This window comes from Oncorhynchus mykiss, chromosome 3, assembly GCF_013265735.2.
Source record: "Oncorhynchus mykiss isolate Arlee chromosome 3, USDA_OmykA_1.1, whole genome shotgun sequence".
NCBI classification, from domain to species: Eukaryota; Metazoa; Chordata; class Actinopteri; order Salmoniformes; family Salmonidae; genus Oncorhynchus; species Oncorhynchus mykiss.
The window spans coordinates 5,906,263-5,926,309 of NC_048567.1; the positions used below are offsets into that span (position 1 = coordinate 5,906,263).

Here is a 20,047-nt window from a genome sequence, read left to right on the forward strand (position 1 = left end):
TGAAGTCTTGGGAAGATCAACACCTTATGTAAACCTGAGTAAATCATTTTTTGTTGTTCCTTGCTTTAGCAAACTGGACATGGAGAAATGTTGTTGAAACAATTGAACCGACATATGGAACGTTTACAGTGAATGTAGTCTCCGCAAATGCAGAAAATTGCCTTTAAATTTCAATCTCGCTGCTCTTCCTTGATGCAGATTTAATCTAGGCACAAAAGTTTCCAATTTGAACACATTCTGGTAATAGGAGCAAGGCATCACAATGAAATCTAAATTAACCCATGAAAAAACTATAATTACAATAATAAGAATGTTGACATATTTTGTTTCATCAGATGCCTGTGAGCTCACACCAGACTTCAACACCAGACATCCAGCGCTCTTTCTGACAGAAGGAAACAGAAAGATGGTGTACATAACAGACAAATGGACTGACTATCCTGAGCACCCAGAGAGGTTAAACCAGTGGTCTCCGATGCTGTGTAGAAAGCCTCTTTCTGGGCGCTGCTACTGGGAGGCAGAGTGGGAGGGTTATGGCGCTTATGTAGGGCTGACACATAGAAGACTTGTTAGGAAAGGAGGGAATAATGACTGTGTGATTGGCTACGATAACATGTCCTGGAGTTTGTACTGCAATGACAAGTCCTATGATGCCTTTCATAACATAAAGATCACCCCCATCCTTTAACCATCCTCCAGCTCCCGCAGAGTAGGAGTGTACCTGGATTGGCAAGGTGGTACCCTGTCCTTCTACAGTGTTTCCTCTGACACACTGACCCACCTGCACACATTCCACGCCACCTTCACTGAGCCACGTTATGTGGTGCTATGGCCTTGACTCAGCTATTACCCTGTGCAGAGTAAGACAGTTCTGAGTCCTCAGGCAAGTCACCTCCTGCTCCAGCACACATGTTCTAGTCCTGTTTATACCTGGAGCTATAACATAGCTTTGTCCTGATCTTGTCCACATTCTGATTGTGCCTACATTTTTAGACAGGTGTAGACAATCAAAAAACACATTACCTGATTGTGATCAGATCTTCCTTCCCACCTCCGGAGGCAGACAGGCACCCACTGTGTCTGAATATCTTTACAAGTGTAGATGTATCTGGACACTAAAACCATTTATATCATCATCATCCCACCTTCTAAATCAGGCCCCCTTTTGAAGGCCCTCGGATCAACCCTAAAAAAAAACTAAACCTAATGAACTCAGTCAGGTTCTCAACTTACTGTCAAATAGTAGAATACAAGAGACCATTTCAAAATCATTTGCATACAAGAAGGGACGAGGAAATCTGGTCACTATGCCGACACAGTGGACGGATGAGAGACACATTTTAATACCATGTGTAGATGCATATCTGACAAAGTGGGCACAATCTGAAAGTGGACAAGGACTTGTTGGAACATGGACACAGCCTGACTTCAGGACTCTAAATCAGTGGGAGTCATTTTCTCTCTGTGTTTTTAGTGTAAATAGCCTTAAGAAATGCTGCAGGAAAAATATAAATGTTTAGTAATTTGTCATTGTTATTTTATTCATGTGGTTTGTACATCTGTTTGTCTTTCTGCCCTTTGAAATGTGTTATCCAACAGGTTAATGTGTGGTGTGAGTAGCCTTATTAGAAAACTAAATAAGTGCATTGATTCATGTTTTTATTGAACGATTTCTCTCTCTAGGGATAAGTTCCAGTGTACTCTGCAGAGTGGGAACATGTCCCCATCCCCTCTCTGTCGTGTTTTGTAACTTGTTTAGACAATGACTTCAATATCAAGTGTTAGCCTGTAATGCTCAAATCAGTTTGGTTAATGATTGATCATTGAGGGGGATTTTTTTTTTTATGTGATGATCAGTCTGAAAATGAAGGAGTTGTTATTGTTGAGCAACACCAGGAGGACACCATCTTAGTTCAAACAGTCATGTTTATTGTCTCAGTGCATTTCCAGTAGAAAACACAGCAACGGTATGTTCCAGGGTCAGGTGACGTCAGTGTGAGGTGAGGGAAGTGAGCCAACAGTAGGACTCCAACCGTCTGAGGATAAATAAGCAGTCCTCCCAACCTCAGACAGCTGACGCTTTGGCCACATTAGAGGATGTCGTGCTTCACATACAGAGTACTCAGAATACATACCTGTACATCGTTCACTTGGTGTAAACAGTTACATTTATCATGTGAAAGTTCATCCTTCTCCCATAAATGTGGAGTGAATGTGTGTGTGTAATCTGGGGTATGTATGTGATAGATTTATAATAGGATGTAGTTAGTACAGGCCAGGACCCACTACCTTATTACCGTGACATGTAACAACTACAGCCCTTTAGATTACATTCACCTTACAGCAGCACTGACATCAACCTGTGTGTGTGTGTGTGTGTGTGTGTGTGTGTGTGTGTGCGCGCGCGCGCGTGTTAGAGAGCAAAACATAAACTTGAGCTGAAAACTAATCTGTTTTTAAATGTAAAAACATCAACACAGGAAGTTCCACCTCTCAGCACAGGAAGTGCCTGCATACAGTGCTCATTGCCACGTCAACAGAACTCATAAGCATGACAATGCATCATACAACACGTAACCATAGAGATAATAAAACAGCATTATATTAATGATAACAGTAAAGATGATAAAAACCAAAAGCGCTAAGTGTTAATATTGGTGGCCTCTGGAGGGCACCAGTGTGTACAGGCTTTAGTTCCCTTATTAAATCCTTCATTACTGGAATCAGATGTGTTAATGCTGGGCTGGAACTAAACCCTGCCCATCCAGTAGCTATCCAGGGTTAGTTCATTGACTCAGTGCTCCATTGCTCCGTTGCAGCGTACAACGTGTGACCCATTCTGAACTTTAACCTTCACAAAAGTGCCAGGTAGAGGGGGCAGAAAGGATTGGGGGAGAGGGTGGGGTAAGATACATCCCACCTTAGGCAGGTCTGTAGATATGGTACTGGGGGGTCTTATATGTGTACATAGAATGGATAGAACAGACCCATGTTCTACAATCCACATGTCCCATCCCTTATTGCAACACTGAAAGAGGCACCGCATTCAGCGAGATGATTAAACATTCACTATTAAATATGGTGTGCCCAGTATACATATTGTGGACCATTTATTTGATTTGTAATGTAAATCTGTTCTATGGTCTCATATGTGTTGGGGGAGGGGAGGGTCTCAACTCCATGGTCTGAAAAGTAGCTTCATCAGGCTGATGGCTTCGTGGGTAACCTCCCCTCACACCCTGCCACTCCGCCTGGGAGATCCCGTAGAGCTCGGGAGGAGCACAAGGGAGGAAAGGGTGCTACTCCCAGGTAATCAGTCTATAAGAAGCCAAGGGACAGGCACCCAGCCAATGAGAAACCAGGAGACACTCCACCTCTCACTCGCTCACCCTCTTCAGCACCGAGGGAGTGGTGTCCATGAAGGACCTGGCAGGGTGTTGTGGCCAGCTAGACTGTACAGGGGTGGGCTGGGCAGAGTTGGGGCTCATCAGCATGGCACTGTAGATGTTGGAGGCTACCACCAGGATACAGAGCAGGATAGGACCGATGATCGCCCCCTCCAGACCCAGATAGTATGCTCCTCCTGCCACTGCTAGACCAGTCAGATACGGGTGGCCACCACTGTGGGGGGGGGGGGACAGATATCAACACACACTTACTTTAATATCATAACAGATTAGATTTCTCTCTCTTACACACTGATCTCATAAACAGTGAATACGCACAAACACGTACACACTCTCTCACACACACACACACACACACACACTCGTACCCTGATATATCGGAGTAGATGGCTGTGTCACACACACACACACACACACACTCGTACCCTGATATATCGGAGTAGATGGCTGTGTCACACACACACACACACACACACACACACACTCGTACCCTGATATATCGGAGTAGATGGCTGTGTCTACGAAGTAGGTGGGCAGCAGATGGAAGAGTAGCAGTAGCAAGGCTTTGACCCCCTCTCCCTGGGCCAGCCACAGGTCACACACAGCGGGCAGCGCGGCCCAGTACGTCCCCAGGAATGGCACTGCACCCAGGATAGCTGCCAGGGCTGAAGGGGGCGAGGGAAGAGGACACATGGAACATGTTTGACAATAGTAAGACAGAAGACTGGAATAGAACAGTCCTGTTATAATAGAACAGAATAGAACAGTCCTGTTATACAAGTTATTCATCTAATAGTTTGGACACAAGGAGGGTTTTCCTCGTCTCCAGTCTAGTCAGTCAAACATCAGCAAGTTAAGATGTTCTATTTGATCAGTCAGTTTTGAACACACTCACCAGAGGGGATGAAGACGATGTGGATGCCGAAGATGGTGTGTGTCAGCCAGGTGTAGAGACCATAGAACCCTGCCATCTTCAGAGAGGCATCAAACACCCCTCTAAAACACACACAATTAAACAAACATATGTTTTAACATGTAAAATGTGTGAAGTGTGTGTGTGGACGTGTTTAAATATTCTTGTGGGGACCAGAAGTTTAGGTTTAGGAGCTAAGGTTAGGTTTAGGAGCTAAGGTTAGGTTTAGGAGCTAAGGTTAGGTTTAGGAGCTAAGGTTAGGTTTAGGAGCTAGGGTTAGGTTTAGGAGCTAGGGTTAGGTTTAGGAGCTAGGGTTAGGTTTAGGAGCTAAGGTTAGGTTTAGGAGCTAAGGTTAGGTTTAGGAGCTAAGGTTAGGTTTAGGAGCTAGGGTTAGGTTTAAGAGCTAGGGTTAGGTTTAGGAGCTAGGGTTAGGTTTAAGAGCTAGGGTTAGGTTTAGGAGCTAGGGTTAAGTTTAGGTTTAAGAGCTAGGGTTAGGTTTAAGAGCTAGGGTTAGGTTTTGGAGCTAGGGTTAGGTTTAGGAGCTAGGTTTAGGTTTAGGAGCTAGGGTTAGGAGCTAGGGTTAGGTTTAAGAGCTAGGGTTAGGTTTAGGAGCTAGGGTTAGGTTTAAGAGCTAGGTTTAGGAGCTAGGGTTAGGTTTAGCGTTCAGGTTAGGTTTTTGGTTTAATTTGAGGGTTACAGTTACGGTTAGTGTAAGTGTATGGGTTAGGGTAAGTGTACGGGTTAGGGGTTAGGGAAAATAGGATTTAGAATGGGACTGAATTGTGTGTCCCCACAAGGTTAGCTGTACAAGACCGTGCGTGTGTGTGTGTTTATGTGTGTGCTGTGTGTGTGTACCTGATAGCCTCCTCTACAGACTGTCCTATGATGTTAGAGGATGGTCCGGGCTGGGACAGAGGAGTGAGGCTGATCACCCATTTGACAGGCTCGTAGTACTCTCCACTGGAACTCAGCAGGTAGAACAACGTCGTCAGGAATATCACCTACACACACACACACAAAACGACACACACACACACGGACACACACTCAACAGTGTAAATATTAAGGTATGAAGGAGGAGGCACACAGAGAGAGCTATGTGTGTGTGTGTGTGTGTGTGTGTGTGTGTGTGTGTGTGTGTGTGTGTGTGTGTGTGTGTGTGTTACCAGGCTGAGGGCGAAGTTGAGTAGAGCTGTGCCGCTGTGGAAGAGGACAGTGAGGAGTGTGGTCGTTGTGGAGATCAGCAGCCCAACGTTCCGACTCATCACCACCCACAGAGACTCCACTATCTATAGCAGAGGATACACACGTTATACACACACACACACACACACACACACGTTACACACACACACGTTACACACACACACACACGTTACACACACGTTACACACACACACAGACACACACACACGTTACACACACACACACAGACACACACACACAGACACAGACACACACACACACACACAAGTGTACTCACACACACACACACACACACACACACGTGTACTCACAGAGAGCAGTGTTTCTATGTTCTCCTGAGCGAAGGAGGCGATGTCCTGCCAGTCTAAGATCTCTCCCAGCCAGCTGTTCTGTCTCTGGACAAGCTTCTGACCACCACTACGGTTACGCCCTCCTGTATGGGTTACATTCTGAGACAGAAACACCATACAGACATACACGTAAGCACACAGACACACACACAAACATACACGTAAGCACACAGACACACACACAGACACACACACAAGCACACAGACATACACGTAAGCACACAGACACACACACAGACACACACACAAGCACACAGACATACACGTAAGCACACAGACACACACACAAACATACATGTAACCACACAGACACACACACACGCACGCGCACACACACACACACACAGACACACACACACAGACATACACGTAAGCACACAGACACACACACAGACACACACGTAAGCACACAGACACACACACAGACATACACGTAAGCACACAGACACACACACACACACGCACACACACACGCAGACGGTGTTGGAAGAGTGAGACATACATGAATGTATAGTGTAGTTCTGGTCTGTGTTTATAAGGGGTAATCAGTGTTTCAGTCTGTATATTCTCAAGCCAAACATGAAGATGTGACCATGTGAACCCCCCTATACTATGGTCTGATGGACCAGGCCACCCCCCTGCGTTACCTTGACAAACCAGGAGTGGTACAGTCTATCCCACAGTTCCAGAACCTGCTTCTCTATGACAGCTGTGTGGTTCCCCTTTTCACCAAGCATCTTATGGAGCTACACACACACCACACACACACAATCAGTGATTTTACCAGTGTGTCTCCACCCCCCTCCCTCTCTTTCCATCTCTCTCCTGTTGTCTCTCTTACCTTGAATGTTATCCATTCTCGACCGTGCTGGTAGACGTTAGTGGCAGCTGAGTTCATAGCTTTCTGGATGACCTGTGCCTCAGGGAGCCAACTGGAGGAGAGAGAAAGAGTCAGGGACTGATTAACCAATAAAGCACCCTGTTCAGCTGTTGAGTGATGTCTATGAGAAGCCAGGGGGTTATCACCACAGGGTGGTGTGATGTCTATGAGGAGCCAGGGGGTTATCACTACAGGGTGGTGTGATGTCTATGAGGAGCCAGGGGGTTATCACCACAGGGTGGTGTGATGTCTATGAGGAGCCAGGGGGTTATCACCACAGGGTGGTGTGATGTCTATGAGGAGCCAGGGGGTTATCACTACAGGGTGGTGTGATGTCTATGAGGAGCCAGGGGGTTATCACCACAGGGTGGTGTGATGTCTATGAGGAGCCAGGGGGTTATCACCACAGGGTGGTGTGATGTCTATGAGGAGCAGGGGGTTATCACCACAGGGTGGTGTGATGTCTATGAGGAGCAGGGGGTTATCACCACAGGGTGGTGTGATGTCTATGAGAAGCCAGGGGGTTATCACCACAGGGTGGTGTGATGTCTATGAGGAGCCAGGGGGTTATCACCACAGGGTGGTGTGATGTCTATGAGAAGCCAGGGGGTTATCACCACAGGGTGGTGTGATGTCTATGAGAAGCCAGGGGGTTATCACCACAGGGTGGTGTGATGTCTATGAGGAGCCAGGGGGTTATCACCACAGGGTGGTGTGATGTCTATGAGGAGCCAGGGGGTTATCACCACAGGGTGGTGTGATGTCTATGAGGAGCCAGGTGGTTATCACCACAGGGTGGTGTGATGTCTATGAGGAGCAGGGGGTTATCACCACAGGGTGGTGTGATGTCTATGAGGAGCAGGGGGTTATCACCACAGGGTGGTGTGATGTCTATGAGGCCCAGGGGGTTATCACCACAGGGTGGTGTGATGTCTTTGAGGAGCCAGGGGGTTATCACCACAGGGTGGTGTGATGTCTATGAGGAGCCAGGTGGTTATCACCACAGGGTGGTGTGATGTCTATGAGGAGCCAGGGGGTTATCACCACAGGGTGGTGTGATGTCTATGAGGAGCCAGGGGGTTATCACCACAGGGTGGTGTGATGTCTATGAGGAGCCAGGGGGTTATCACCACAGGGTGGTGTGATGTCTATGAGGAGCCAGGGGGTTATCACCACAGGGTGGTGTGATGTCTATGAGGAGCCAGGGGGTTATCACCACAGGGTGGTGTGATGTCTATGAGGAGCCAGGGGGTTATCACCACAGGGTGGTGTGATGTCTATGAGGAGCCAGGGGGTTATCACCACAGGGTGGTGTGATGTCTATGAGGAGCCAGGGGGTTATCACCACAGAGTGGTGTGATGTCTATGAGGAGCCAGGGGGTTATCACCACAGGGTGGTGTGATGTCTATGAGGAGCCAGGGGGTTATCACCACAGGGTGGTGTGATGTCTATGAGGGGCAGGGGGTTATCACCACAGGCTGGTGTGATGTCTATGAGGGGCAGGGGGTTATCACCACAGGGTGGTGTGATGTCTATGAGAGGCCCAGTCCACTGCTCACCTAGTTAACCCCCAGGCCCAGTCCACTGCTCACCTAGTTAACCCCCAGGCCCAGTCCACTGCTCACCTAGTTAACCCCCAGGCCCAGTCCACTGCTCACCTAGTTAACCCCCAGGCCCATTCCACTGCTCACCTAGTTAACCCCCAGGCCCAGTCCACTGCTCACCTAGTTAACCCCCAGGCCCAGTCCACTGCTCACCTAGTTAACCCCCAGGCCCAGTCCACTGCTCACCTAGTTAACACCCAGGCCCATTCCACCGCTCTGTCAGAGCTGAGTGCCTTTGAGCCGTCTGTACCATGAAGAGATGAATGTTGGGTAAATAAAGCAGTTCTGGCTGGATGACAATCTATTCAACCTCCAGTGCCTCCAAGCCACCAGCAAGACCTCAACTCAACACATCTTTACACAGCAATATGTCCTCTCCCACTCACCAGAATCCATGTAGCATTCACTGAGCCTGTCTCCTCCGTCTACAACTCCGGCAGTCTCAGCAAGACACACATCATTGGTCAACAACTCACCATATATCAAGAAGAGCCCACCTTCCACATCATTGGTCAACAACGCACCCCCCAGCAAGAAGAGCTCACTTTCCACATTAATGGTCAACAACTCACCCCCCAGCAAGAACAGCCCACCTTTCCCAGTGTTTTCCACAAGTACATAGTACCCTGCCAAATAGAAAAAGTAGCCAGCGATGTTGCACAGCGCGTTCAGCCAATGGTGATGGAAAAAATTGGGTTTATTAAGACTATTAAAGATAGTGAAGGAGGGAAATGACAACTTTTCAGGCTGAATGAAGGACGTTTTATGTGCGAGCCAGTCCACGGGGGAAACCAGTGTATGTATTACTGGGAATGCAAATCAATCAGACAGTCGTGCAGATCTAGCGCCCACTATCGGCTACCTAAGTAAATAGCCTACTATGCACCACCACTCCACGTGGCTACCTAAGTAAATAGCCTACCACTCCGCGTGGCTACCTAAGTAAATAGCCTACTATGCACCACCACTCCACGTGGCTACCTAAGTAAATAGCCTACCACTCCGCGTGGCTACCTAAGTAAATAGCCTACTATGCGCCGCCACTCCGCGTGGCTGGCTAAGTAAATAGCCTACTATGCACCACCACTCCACGTGGCTGGCTAAGTAAATAGCCTACTATGCACCACCACTCCGAGTGGCTGGCTAAGTAAATAGCCTACTATGCACCACCACTCCGTGTAGCTACCTAAGTAAATAGCCTACTATGCACCACCACTCCACGTGGCTACCTAAGTAAATAGCCTACCACTCCGCGTGGCTACCTAAGTAAATAGCCTACTATGCGCCGCCACTCCGCGTGGCTGGCTAAGTAAATAGCCTACTATGCACCACCACTCCACGTGGCTACCTAAGTAAATAGCCTACTATGCACCACCACTCCGCGTGGCTGGCTAAGTAAATAGCCTACTATGCACCACCACTCCACGTGGCTACCTAAGTAAATAGCCTACCACTCCACGTGGCTACCTAAGTAAATAGCCTACTATGCACCACCACTCCGCGTGGCTGGCTAAGTAAATAGCCTACTATGCACCACCACTCCACGTGGCTACCTAAGTAAATAGCCTACTATGCACCACCACTCCACGTGGTTGCCTAAGTAAATAGCCTACTATGCACCACCACTCCACGTGGCTACCTAAGTAAATAGCCTACTATGCACCACCACTCCACGTGGCTACCTAAGTAAATAGCCTACTATGCACCACCACTCCACGTGGCTACCTAAGTAAATAGCCTACTATGCGCCGCCACTCCGCGTGGCTGGCTAAGTAAATAGCCTACTATGCACCACCACTCCGCGTGGCTGGCTAAGTAAATAGCCTACTATGCACCACCACTCCGCGTGGCTGGCTAAGTAAATAGCCTACTATGCACCACCACTCCGCGTGGCTGGCTAAGTAAATAGCCTACTATGCACCACCACTCCGCGTGGCTACCTAAGTAAATAGCCTACTATGCACCACCACTCCGCGTGGCTGGCTAAGTAAATAGCCTACTATGCACCACCACTCCGCGTGGCTGGCTAAGTAAATAGCCTACTATGCACCACCACTCCACGTGGCTACCTAAGTAAATAGCCTACTATGCACCACCACTCCACGTGGCTACCTAAGTAAATAGCCTACTATGCGCCACCACTCCGCGTGGCTACCTAAGTAAATAGCCTACTATGCACCACCACTCCACGTGGTTGCCTAAGTAAATAGCCTACTATGCACCACCACTCCACGTGGCTACCTAAGTAAATAGCCTACTATGCGCCACCACTCCGCGGCTGATTAGCTGACTGCCGATGCTAATGGAAAACACTGCCTTCCACATCAAAACTCACCCCCCCAGCAAGAAGAGCTCACCTTCCAGATCAACAACTCACCCCCCCAGCAAGAAGAGCTCACCTTCCACATCAACAACTCACCCCCCAGCAAGAAGAGCCCTCCTTCCACATCAACAACTCACCCCCCAGCAAGAAGAGCTCACCTTCCACATCAAAACTCACCCCCCAGCAAGAAGAGCTCATCTTCCACATCAACAACTCACCCCCCAGCAAGAAGAGCCCTCCTTCCACATCAACAACTCACCCCCCAGCAAGAAGAGCTCACCTTCCACATCAACAACTCACCCCCCAGCAAGAAAAGCTCACCTTCCACATCAAAACTCGCCCCCCAGCAAGAAGAGCTCATCTTCCACATCAACAACTCACCCCCCAGCAAGAAGAGCTCACCTTCCACATCAACAACTCACCCCCCCAGCAAGAAGAGCTCACCTTCCACATCAAAACTCACCCCCCAGCAAGAAGAGCTCACCTTCCACATCAACAACTCACCCCCCAGCAAGAAGAGCTCACTTTCCACATCGATGGTCAACAACTCACCCCCCCAGCAAGAAGAGCTCACCTTCCACATCAACAACTCACCCCCTAGCAAGAAAAGCTCACCTTCCACATCAAAACTCACCCCCCAGCAAGAAGAGCTCACCTTCCACATCAACAACTCACCCCCCAGCAAGAAGAGCTCACCTTCCACATCAACAACTCACCCCCCCAGCAAGAAGAGCTCACCTTCCACATCAAAACTCACCCCCCAGCAAGAAGAGCTCACCTTCCACATCAAAACTCACCCCCCAGCAAGAATAGCTCACCTTCCACATCAAAACTCACCCCCCAGCAAGAAGAGCTCACCTTCCACATCAAAACTCACCCCCCAGCAAGAAGAGCTCACCTCCCACATCAACAACTCACCCCCCAGCAAGAAGAGCTCACTTTCCACATCGATGGTCAACAACTCACCCCCCCAGCAAGAAGAGCTCACCTTCCACATCAACAACTCACCCCCCAGCAAGAAGAGCTCACCTTCCACATCAAAACTCACCCCCCAGCAAGAAGAGCTCACCTTCCACATCAACAACTCACCCCCCAGCAAGAAGAGCTCACCCTCCACATCAACAACTCACCCCCCAGCAAGAAGAGCTCACCTTCCACATCAATGGTCAACACCTCACCCACCCAGCAAGAAGAGCTCACCTTCCACATCAACAACTCACCCCCCAGCAAGAAGAGCTCACCCTCCACATCAACAACTCACCCCCCAGCAAGAAGAGCTCACCTTCCACATCAATGGTCAACACCTCATCCACCCAGCAAGAAGAGCTCACCTTCCACATCAACAACTCACCCCCCAGCAAGAAGAGCTCACCCTCCACATCAACAACTCACCCCCTAGCAAGAAGAGCTCACCTTCCACATCAATGGTCAACACCTCATCCACCCAGCAAGAAGAGCTCACCTTCCACATCAACAACTCACCCCCCAGCAAGAAGAGCTCACCTTCCACATCAATGGTCAACACCTCACCCCCCAGCAAGAAGAGCTCACCCTCCACATCAACAACTCACCCCCTAGCAAGAAGAGCTCACCTTCCACATCAATGGTCAACACCTCATCCACCCAGCAAGAAGAGCTCACCTTCCACATCAACAACTCACCCCCCAGCAAGAAGAGCTCACCCTCCACATCAACAACTCACCCCCTAGCAAGAAGAGCTCACCTTCCACATCAATGGTCAACACCTCATCCACCCAGCAAGAAGAGCTCACCTTCCACATCAACAACTCACCCCCCAGCAAGAAGAGCTCACCTTCCACATCAATGGTCAACACCTCATCCACCCAGCAAGAAGAGCTCACCTTCCACATCAACAACTCACCCCCCAGCAAGAAGAGCTCACCTTCCACATCAATGGTCAACACCTCACCCACCCAGCAAGAAGAGCTCACCTTCCACATCAATGGTCAACACCTCACCCACCCAGCAAGAAGAGCTCACCTTCCACATCAATGGTCAACACCTCACCCACCCAGCAAGAAGAGCTCACCTTCCACATCAATGGTCAACAACTCACCACCCAGCAAGAAGAGCTCACCTTCCACATCAACAACTCACCCCCCAGCAAGAAGAGCTCACCTTCCACATCAATGGTCAACAACTCACCACCCAGCAAGAAGAGCTCACCTTCCACATCAACAACTCACCCCCCAGCAAGAAGAGCTCACCTTCCACATCAATGGTCAACAACTCACCACCCAGCAAGAAGAGCTCACCTTCCACATCAATGGTCAACATCAATGGTCACATACTGTACCTTGGCAATCTCTAATTTGGAGAACCTGGCTAGCAACCGACATACCTGGTGTTCCACCTGGATGTCACACACATCCAGGACATAATCACAGAGGAGAATCCAACATGAACCCCAGCAGCAGGGGCAACACACTCCTCCTGTGGCAAACCATGCAGGTCTGGCTTTGGCCTGCACAGCCACTGGCACAACCACAACCCCACACAGTAATCACACCTCTGTGACAATTGGGAGTAACGTCATCATCAATATTGATGGACAGCCAAGTGTACAAGGTGTGTGTGTGTGTGTGTGTGTGTGTGTGTGTGTGTGTGTGTGTGTGTCTCACTTGGCCCATTCTGGATGGCTGGACACAGTCTCGTTGATAAGGTTACTGGTGACCTCTATGATATGAACACTCTCATGATGAACCTACAGAGAGAGAGAGAGAGAGAGAGAGAGAGTGAGGTTATGCTGAAAATAGCCTATATCTCAATTAGCTATGTACAGTGGAAGAGGAGGAAATCAAACTATGGTAAGCTCTGAGGAACACACAGTACCGCACCATAGCAGTGAGCAGGAGACCCATGAGCAGAGTTCCTGTCACCAGCAGGAAGATGATGAAGATACTGATGAGTTTATCCAGGGAGCGCTCTAACCATATGACCATCTACAGAGAGAGAGAGAGAGAGAGAGAGAGAGAGAGAGAGAGAGAGAACAGACAAAGAGTGAGAGAAAAGAGAGAGTGATATAAAAGAAAGGGAAAGGTGAAAGAGAGACATAAGTCAGTATCTGCCATTAGGAGTTGTCGCAGATGTGACTGGACACATGGAGAAACCTGTGTCCTTCTCCCCTGGGAAACCAGAGACCAAGGCAGACATTCTGTGTCTGAACTAAACCCTACCGCCGCCATCTTGGATCCTGAGAACAGCCTGTGTACACAGACACACTCTATCACACACCATGCATGAGTGCACGCATGTTAAACCCCAGGGCTGTGTGTGAGACGTGTGCTCTGTCTGCAATCTCTTTACACGTCTTTATTGTAACTTTTAAGAGGCAGTTCCTCTAAGGGCCACAGAGAAGGACAGTCACTTCCCAGTATTTAGGTTTCTCTATGTCCCCTGCCTTATAACAACCATATGATACCTTATGACAGCATTATGACGCCTTCCTAAGTGACCTGGGAGTGTGTGAGGTCACTGAGGAAGAATGCTGAACGTTACCATCAGGAGGCTGGAGGTGACGGTGAGATGTTAGTAAGACAGTGTCCCAGTGGTATTACACAACATGGCCACTGACCTGACAGCACATGAAGCAATATGGTGGCAACCTCAGAGTATTGAAACACATCCTGAGTCAACACATAACAGAACGAGAAGCTGAGAGAACTAGAAAATCTACAATATAGACTCTACAGAAATATAGACTACAGCAAAGCTCAGCTCAAGACCAGTCAGAATCAGAATTGGTTTGATGTAACTGCTGTTTTAAAGGTAGACTCAGCGATATGATGTAGATGCACAAAGTAACCAGCGAGTTGATCAATTTCCACAACAACTAAGAGCGTTGGAGAGAGAGGCTCAACTTCTCCTCTGTTTTGGTCCCGTAGCTAGCACGCTCTATCAGTGTGAAGCGAACCTGTGAACATGCACGGATACTGTGTGACTGTGTGAAAGCGAAGTCTTGTATCTCACTCATCTCAATATCAGTCGTGCTGCTTGAGGCTGAGTCTACCTTTAAAGATGCTAATCTAACGCCTTCACTACAGAATAGTCATTTATATGGATGTCCCCCCCTGTCCAATATGGATCAGACTCCAATTCAATTCAATCCAACCCAGTACCAGCTCAGTCCCACCCCTCCCAAACCCATGTAACCTCCAGGACACCACCCAGATCTTTCTTTAGGAAGTCTGCTAATGCCATGGTACAGCGCTTCATTTCCAGAACTAGGGAATAGCAGGGGGCGTCTACCCTGTCTTGGTAATAGTAGGGGCAGCCCTTCCCCCCCAACCCAACCCCCCCGGCACTCCCCTCAGCTTGGTCTAAAGCAGTCTCTTCTCTCCATGCACCTCACACACGCTCAGAAGCCAACCAGCCAATCAAATCACAGAGGAGAAGCTACGGAAGGTTGAGGAGCCAATAAATGAGCTCGCCCCACTGTAGCTTCACCACAACAGAAGCAGGAAGCAGGGAGGAAGTGAGGTCAGCGAGGGGCGGAGACAGGATGGAGGGATGGTTACAGCGTCACTCCAAGCTACTATAGGGCGCTCACACTGCTTCACATACTCTCTTTCTTCCTTCCTTTATCATTCTCTCTCTTTTGTTCTCTGACTATTTCACACTCATACACAATCTTCCTCTTCTTCTCTCTTTCATTCTCATTTTGACATTATCAGACACACACTTTCATGCTCTCTCTCTCTCTCTCTCTCTCTCTCTCTCCCTCTCTCTCCCTCTCTCAGCAGAGCTCTCCTCCAGAACATTACCTGCTTGTTAAGCCAATGCCAGAGCTTCAGGAGGAGACAAAGAGACATTGGGGAAATTATTATTTGACAGACCTGTGAAGCAATCATCACATGGTTCCCAAGCACAAACAACACAGATTGTGATTGGATACAGGCAGTAAAGGGGGGCTTTAGAAAACAGGAAGTGCTGCAGGGTATTTCTGATTGGATGCAGGGAGTGAATGCCGTTCTGATTGGATACCAGATGTGTCAACGTGTGCTTGAGCAGAATACAAAAAAACAACAAAACGGTGCAGACAAAAAGAGAGCGAGAGTGCAATATTTTTTCTTCTTTCCTCAATGAGGTGTAGAGGTGAAGATGAGGGGGGTTAGACAAGGGAGTGAGAGGAGGGGGGTGAGACAAGGGGGTAAGACGAGGGGGTGAGACAAGGGGGTAAGACGAGGGGGTGAGACAAGGGGGTAAGACGAGGGGGGTGAGATGAGCGGGTGAGACAAGAGGTAAAACAATTAAGTGACATCATTCAGTAGTAATATAACCTGTAGGGAGATCATTCAGTAGTAATATTAACCTGTAGGGAGATCATTCAGTAGTAATATTAACCTGTAGGGAGATCATTCAGTAGTAATATTAACCTGTAGGGAGATCATTCAGTAGTAATATAACCTGTAGGGAGATCATTCAGTAGTAATATTAACCTGTAGGGAGATCATTCAGTAGTAATATAACCTGTAGGGAGATCATTCAGTAGTAATATTAACCTGTAGAGCGATCATTCAGTAGTAATATTAACTCATTCATATATCATAGAGAAGACCAGCTCCTGCCTCTTCACCCAGCTTCAACACTTACCTTAACTGTCCAGAACCGTTACCCCAGGGTAGACAGGACACTACCCTGCTGCTAGCTGATCAGAATCACGGTGGATAACAATTGTGTTGTATCTTGTCTACAGTGTTGTATGCATCAGAACCCTCCAGCGGTGACCAGAGATAGATCAGGAAGTGGTTTATAAAAATACAGGGTGGCTGTGTGTCTCAGGGAGGTGGCAGGGTGGCTGTGTGTCTCAGGGGGGTTGGCAGGGTGGCTGTGTGTCTCAGGGAGGTGGCAGGGTGGCTGTTTGTCTTATGGGGTTGGCCGGGGGGGTGGGCCATTACCTTGGTGTCAACGCGTAGCAGGAACTGAACGAGTCCTTTGATTGGTCCAGGCATGATGGCGTCCTGTCGCTCACGGCCAAACTTCTCCAGTCCTACCCACCATGACGACAGAGTCTTCTCAGCGAATCGCTTCAGACCAAAATGTACCACCAGCTTCTTCAACACCCACACTGCAACACACACACACACACAAACACACACACTGTTATGCATTTGTGTGTGTGTGTGTGTGTGTGTGTGTGTGTGTGTGTGTGTGTGTGTGTGTGTGTGTGTTTCAGATATTACCAGCCACTGGGATAGGCAGTAGTTGTAGCATCCAGAGATTGAGCCAGACTTGGACCAGTACAAAAGCCCAGGCCAGCAGGACAAAGTAGATATCACTGGCTCTTTGGGACCCCTTCTCCTTCTGGAAGAGACCCCTCAGCTCAGGACGGGCCTGACGGGGGAACGGGAAGACAGAGGGGGGACCGGAAGGGCCAGGGCCCACAGAGTCCACCCCATCTACAGAGAGAGAGGAGGGGGAGATGAGGAAAGGAAGGAGTGAGGAGAGGAGAGATGAGAGGTGTTAAGCCGTTGTGACTGTGACAGTCAAGACAATGAAGTATATTTGGATTGAAAACGTGATGGAAAGTGGTCGTTAAATCAGTCCAAACCTTCAACATCTACTGAATTAATATAGAATTATGACTTAGAGAGCTTTTTGTGGCTGATGGTTAGTTACTGCAGTACAACGCCTACGTGTGTGTGTGTGTGTGTGTGTGTGTGTGTGTGTGTGTGTTATCTGACCTGCGGAGACACTACTGGTGCTGGTATCTCTCTCGGGGCCCAAGTGGAGGTTACTGCAGGAGATGGCCATGTAGATGGTGTTAGCAGCGAACGACAACACCTGTCCTGACAGCTCACCCGAGTTGCCAGGGACAGGTGGTTTCTCTTGAGAGCCCACGATGAGGAGCGTGACCATGATTACAAACACAGGAACTCTCCACGAGCCAGTCAGAGACACTAGAGAGAGAAGCATGGGGGAGAGGGGGAGGTATATGGTGGGAGGGGAGTATGGCAATGTGATGATTAATGAACAGTAGACTCCTTTTGAAACTACATCAGAATGTACTACCCCCCCCCCACCTGTAAATACCTCTGTCCTAGCAGTGCTTCAGCTCTCATCAGAATGTACTACCCCCCCCCCCGCCCCCCCATGTAAATACCTCTGTCCTAGCAGTGCTTCAGCTCTCATCAGAATGTACTACTACACCCCCCCCCCCCCCCCCCGTAAATACCTCTGTCCTAGCAGTGCTTCAGCTCTCAGAATCTTTTAACATTTCCGCCTGAAGGTTAACACCCCTCCCTCTCTCCCAGCACACTACCAGCTATCGATTAATACTAAAGACTAAATATCCTGAGACCACGGCCACACACTTGACCTTTATACACTTCCTTATCTTATGATGGAACATAAGTTACCTCCACTCCCTCTCCCTCTCCCACTCCCCTGTCTGTATCCAGGTAGAAGAATAGAACATGCTGTCCAGACAGGTCCAGGCATGGCTCTCACTCACATAGCTCCTCCTCTCTCTCCCTCTCTCCCCCTCTCCTCACCCAGGTAGAAGAGTAGTATGGTCCAGACAGGTACAGACATAGTCCTCAGGTATCTCTCTGTACCGGGGCTCCATTTGCAGGCTACAGCCAGCACATACCCCAACACCACTGTCATCACCTAGAGAGAGGAAGACAGGAAGATAGAAGATGGGGGGGGGGCGTAGAGCAAGAGAGAGGGGGGGCAGAGCGAGAGAGAAGATGGTGGAGGGAGTAGAGAGAGAGAGAGAGAGAGAAGATGAGGGAGGAAGTAGAGAGAGAGAGAGACAGAGACGATGATGAGGGAGTAGAGAGAAATCTAAATGTAGTTAGCTGAGTACTTGATTCATGTAAGGGCTGCATTACAGTCTTATCCCCTGCCCATCCTGTTGTAGGCTACAGTATTGGAAAAGCCTTTCTTATTGTTGTGGGGGCCTTCCTCCCTCAGCGTCAGTGGTGTCTCTGTCACTCACCCACACATAGTGGAAGCAGTCCAGCGCGCTCCCGATGACGCCACACACGTGCCCGATGATCACCTGCATGCCAATGACGCTCCAGAACAGGTAAAAGAAGTAAATGAGTGGCGCGCCTGCCCCGATCACCAGCAGCATCGTGAGCCTCTCCAGCACCAGACCCCCCAGGAAATCCACCCCGTGGTTGAAACACCACACCGGGACCAGCAGCGTCCCCAGGAGTATCGGCGTCCCGGTGTCCTGCAGGCCGTTGAGCCAGGAGCGTCCCAGCCGGGCTAGGGAGTGTTTAAATGGGTGTAGGAAGGTCCCGCAGAGAACGGCCCAGAGCAGTGGTCTCAGAAAGGCTTCCAGGATAAAGAAGACTAGCACAGCCGCTCCACAACAGATAGCCACGAAAATCATCGCTCCTGTGTTGTAGAAGGCCTGTTTGATGTTCTTGTCGAATTTGAGGGAGGAAGGCTGGCTGAGTAGCTGGCTCATCATGCCCACCGCTGGCTGGACGCTCTCGGAGAACGAGACGTAGTGAGGCCGGGCGGAACTAGGGGTTTCCGCGGGAGAGGAAGGAGCCGGCTCTGCCTCCGGCCCCGAGTCCTCCTCGTCTGCCATCTTCAATGAATCCGCCTCGGTCTGCGTTCCTCCTGCGGATCCCACCCAATTCCACCACAGACGGAAGAAGAAGCGTTCGTTTCCAGGATCTTTGATACCGCTATCACACATGAGGAACAACACAACACTAGACGTACTGGTGACGTGACCGTCGCAAGGTATGATGGGTATTGTAGCTGGCTGGTGCCACACAGAGCTGTGCTCGCTGCTTAGTTTGCTGCTAGTAGCCTACTCTTTGGAATGCCCAGTTGAACTACACACAGAAACGTGAATAAACAGACCTTTGTCAGGAGGATCACCACGAATTCAGGATGTCCGTGCTGTCACGAAGGAAATATGCAAAGTAATCACATATTTGCATAGCCTATCATTACAATCATTACAAAACAGGTATAGTTAAAACTTCATTTTAAGTGCCCATATTAGAGCGTAATTACATGTGTAACAAGTATTATTATTTAACAAGTATTGTATTTAACAACCAATAGTCCCTCGTGGATGCGCTGGGTGTCGTAGAGATGATGCTCAATAGCCTCTAATCACTTACTCATGAACGTGCACTGTTGAAACTACATCTCCACTCAGTGTTGCTGCTAGCACTTGCCGCTAAAATAAAGTGTTCAATCTGGGTTGACTTGGTTGAGCTGGTAACAAATCAGTAAGTCAACCTCACTGGCTGGGATCTAATATGGGTGGTATCGCAGATGTGGAAAAATACACTACTTCAAAGCATAGTACATGTAATGTACTAAGTACAATGTAATTACTAGTTGTTACACGGGATTTAGCTAGTT

General features: G+C 48.9%; 1 protein-coding gene and 1 long non-coding RNA gene across 8 annotated transcripts; both read right to left on the reverse strand.

Moving 5' to 3' along the window:
* Positions 1–1,908: 1,908 nt before the first annotated feature.
* On the reverse strand, positions 1,909–19,409 carry LOC110508150 (transmembrane protein 245). Of its 2 annotated transcripts, XM_036966830.1 has the most exons (16): positions 18,648–19,409; positions 18,199–18,316; positions 17,389–17,604; positions 16,888–17,103; positions 16,603–16,772; positions 15,469–15,492; positions 13,543–13,647; positions 13,327–13,409; positions 6,718–6,808; positions 6,524–6,622; positions 5,838–5,975; positions 5,487–5,609; positions 5,176–5,321; positions 4,303–4,403; positions 3,898–4,072; positions 1,909–3,621 (listed from the first exon to the last, which is right to left on the reverse strand). In XM_036966830.1, the coding sequence occupies exons 1-16, from the start codon at positions 19,362–19,364 to the stop codon at positions 3,378–3,380; spliced, it is 2,766 nt and encodes a 921-aa protein (XP_036822725.1). In that variant the 5' UTR covers positions 19,365–19,409; the 3' UTR covers positions 1,909–3,377. The 2 variants fall into 2 exon arrangements, with proteins under 2 accessions (XP_036822725.1, XP_036822734.1); XM_036966839.1 differs by lacking the exon at positions 15,469–15,492 and having other exon boundaries at positions 18,648–19,408.
* LOC110508233 lies at positions 6,816–11,539 on the reverse strand. Of its 6 annotated transcripts, none has more exons than XR_005040268.1 (4): positions 9,829–11,539; positions 9,710–9,795; positions 9,300–9,342; positions 6,816–9,266 (listed from the first exon to the last, which is right to left on the reverse strand). It is a non-coding gene; the product is annotated as an uncharacterized LOC110508233 (long non-coding RNA). The 6 variants fall into 6 exon arrangements; XR_005040267.1 differs by adding an exon at positions 9,376–9,590 and having other exon boundaries at positions 9,624–11,539; XR_005040265.1 differs by having other exon boundaries at positions 6,816–9,590; positions 9,624–9,795; positions 10,302–11,539.
* Positions 19,410–20,047: the final 638 nt, after the last annotated feature.

Coding starts and splice junctions, on each gene's coding strand:
- LOC110508150 (XM_036966830.1), bottom strand. CDS start 19,364: ATGTGTGATAGCGGTATCAAAGATCCTGGAAACGAACGCTTCTTCTTC. Junction 17,605..18,198: donor CATACTACTCTTCTACCTGG/GTGAGGAGAGGG, acceptor TTCTCTCTCTAG/TGTCTCTGACTGGCTCGTGG. Junction 3,622..3,897: donor ATCTACTCCGATATATCAGG/GTACGAGTGTGT, acceptor CCCCCCCCACAG/TGGTGGCCACCCGTATCTGA.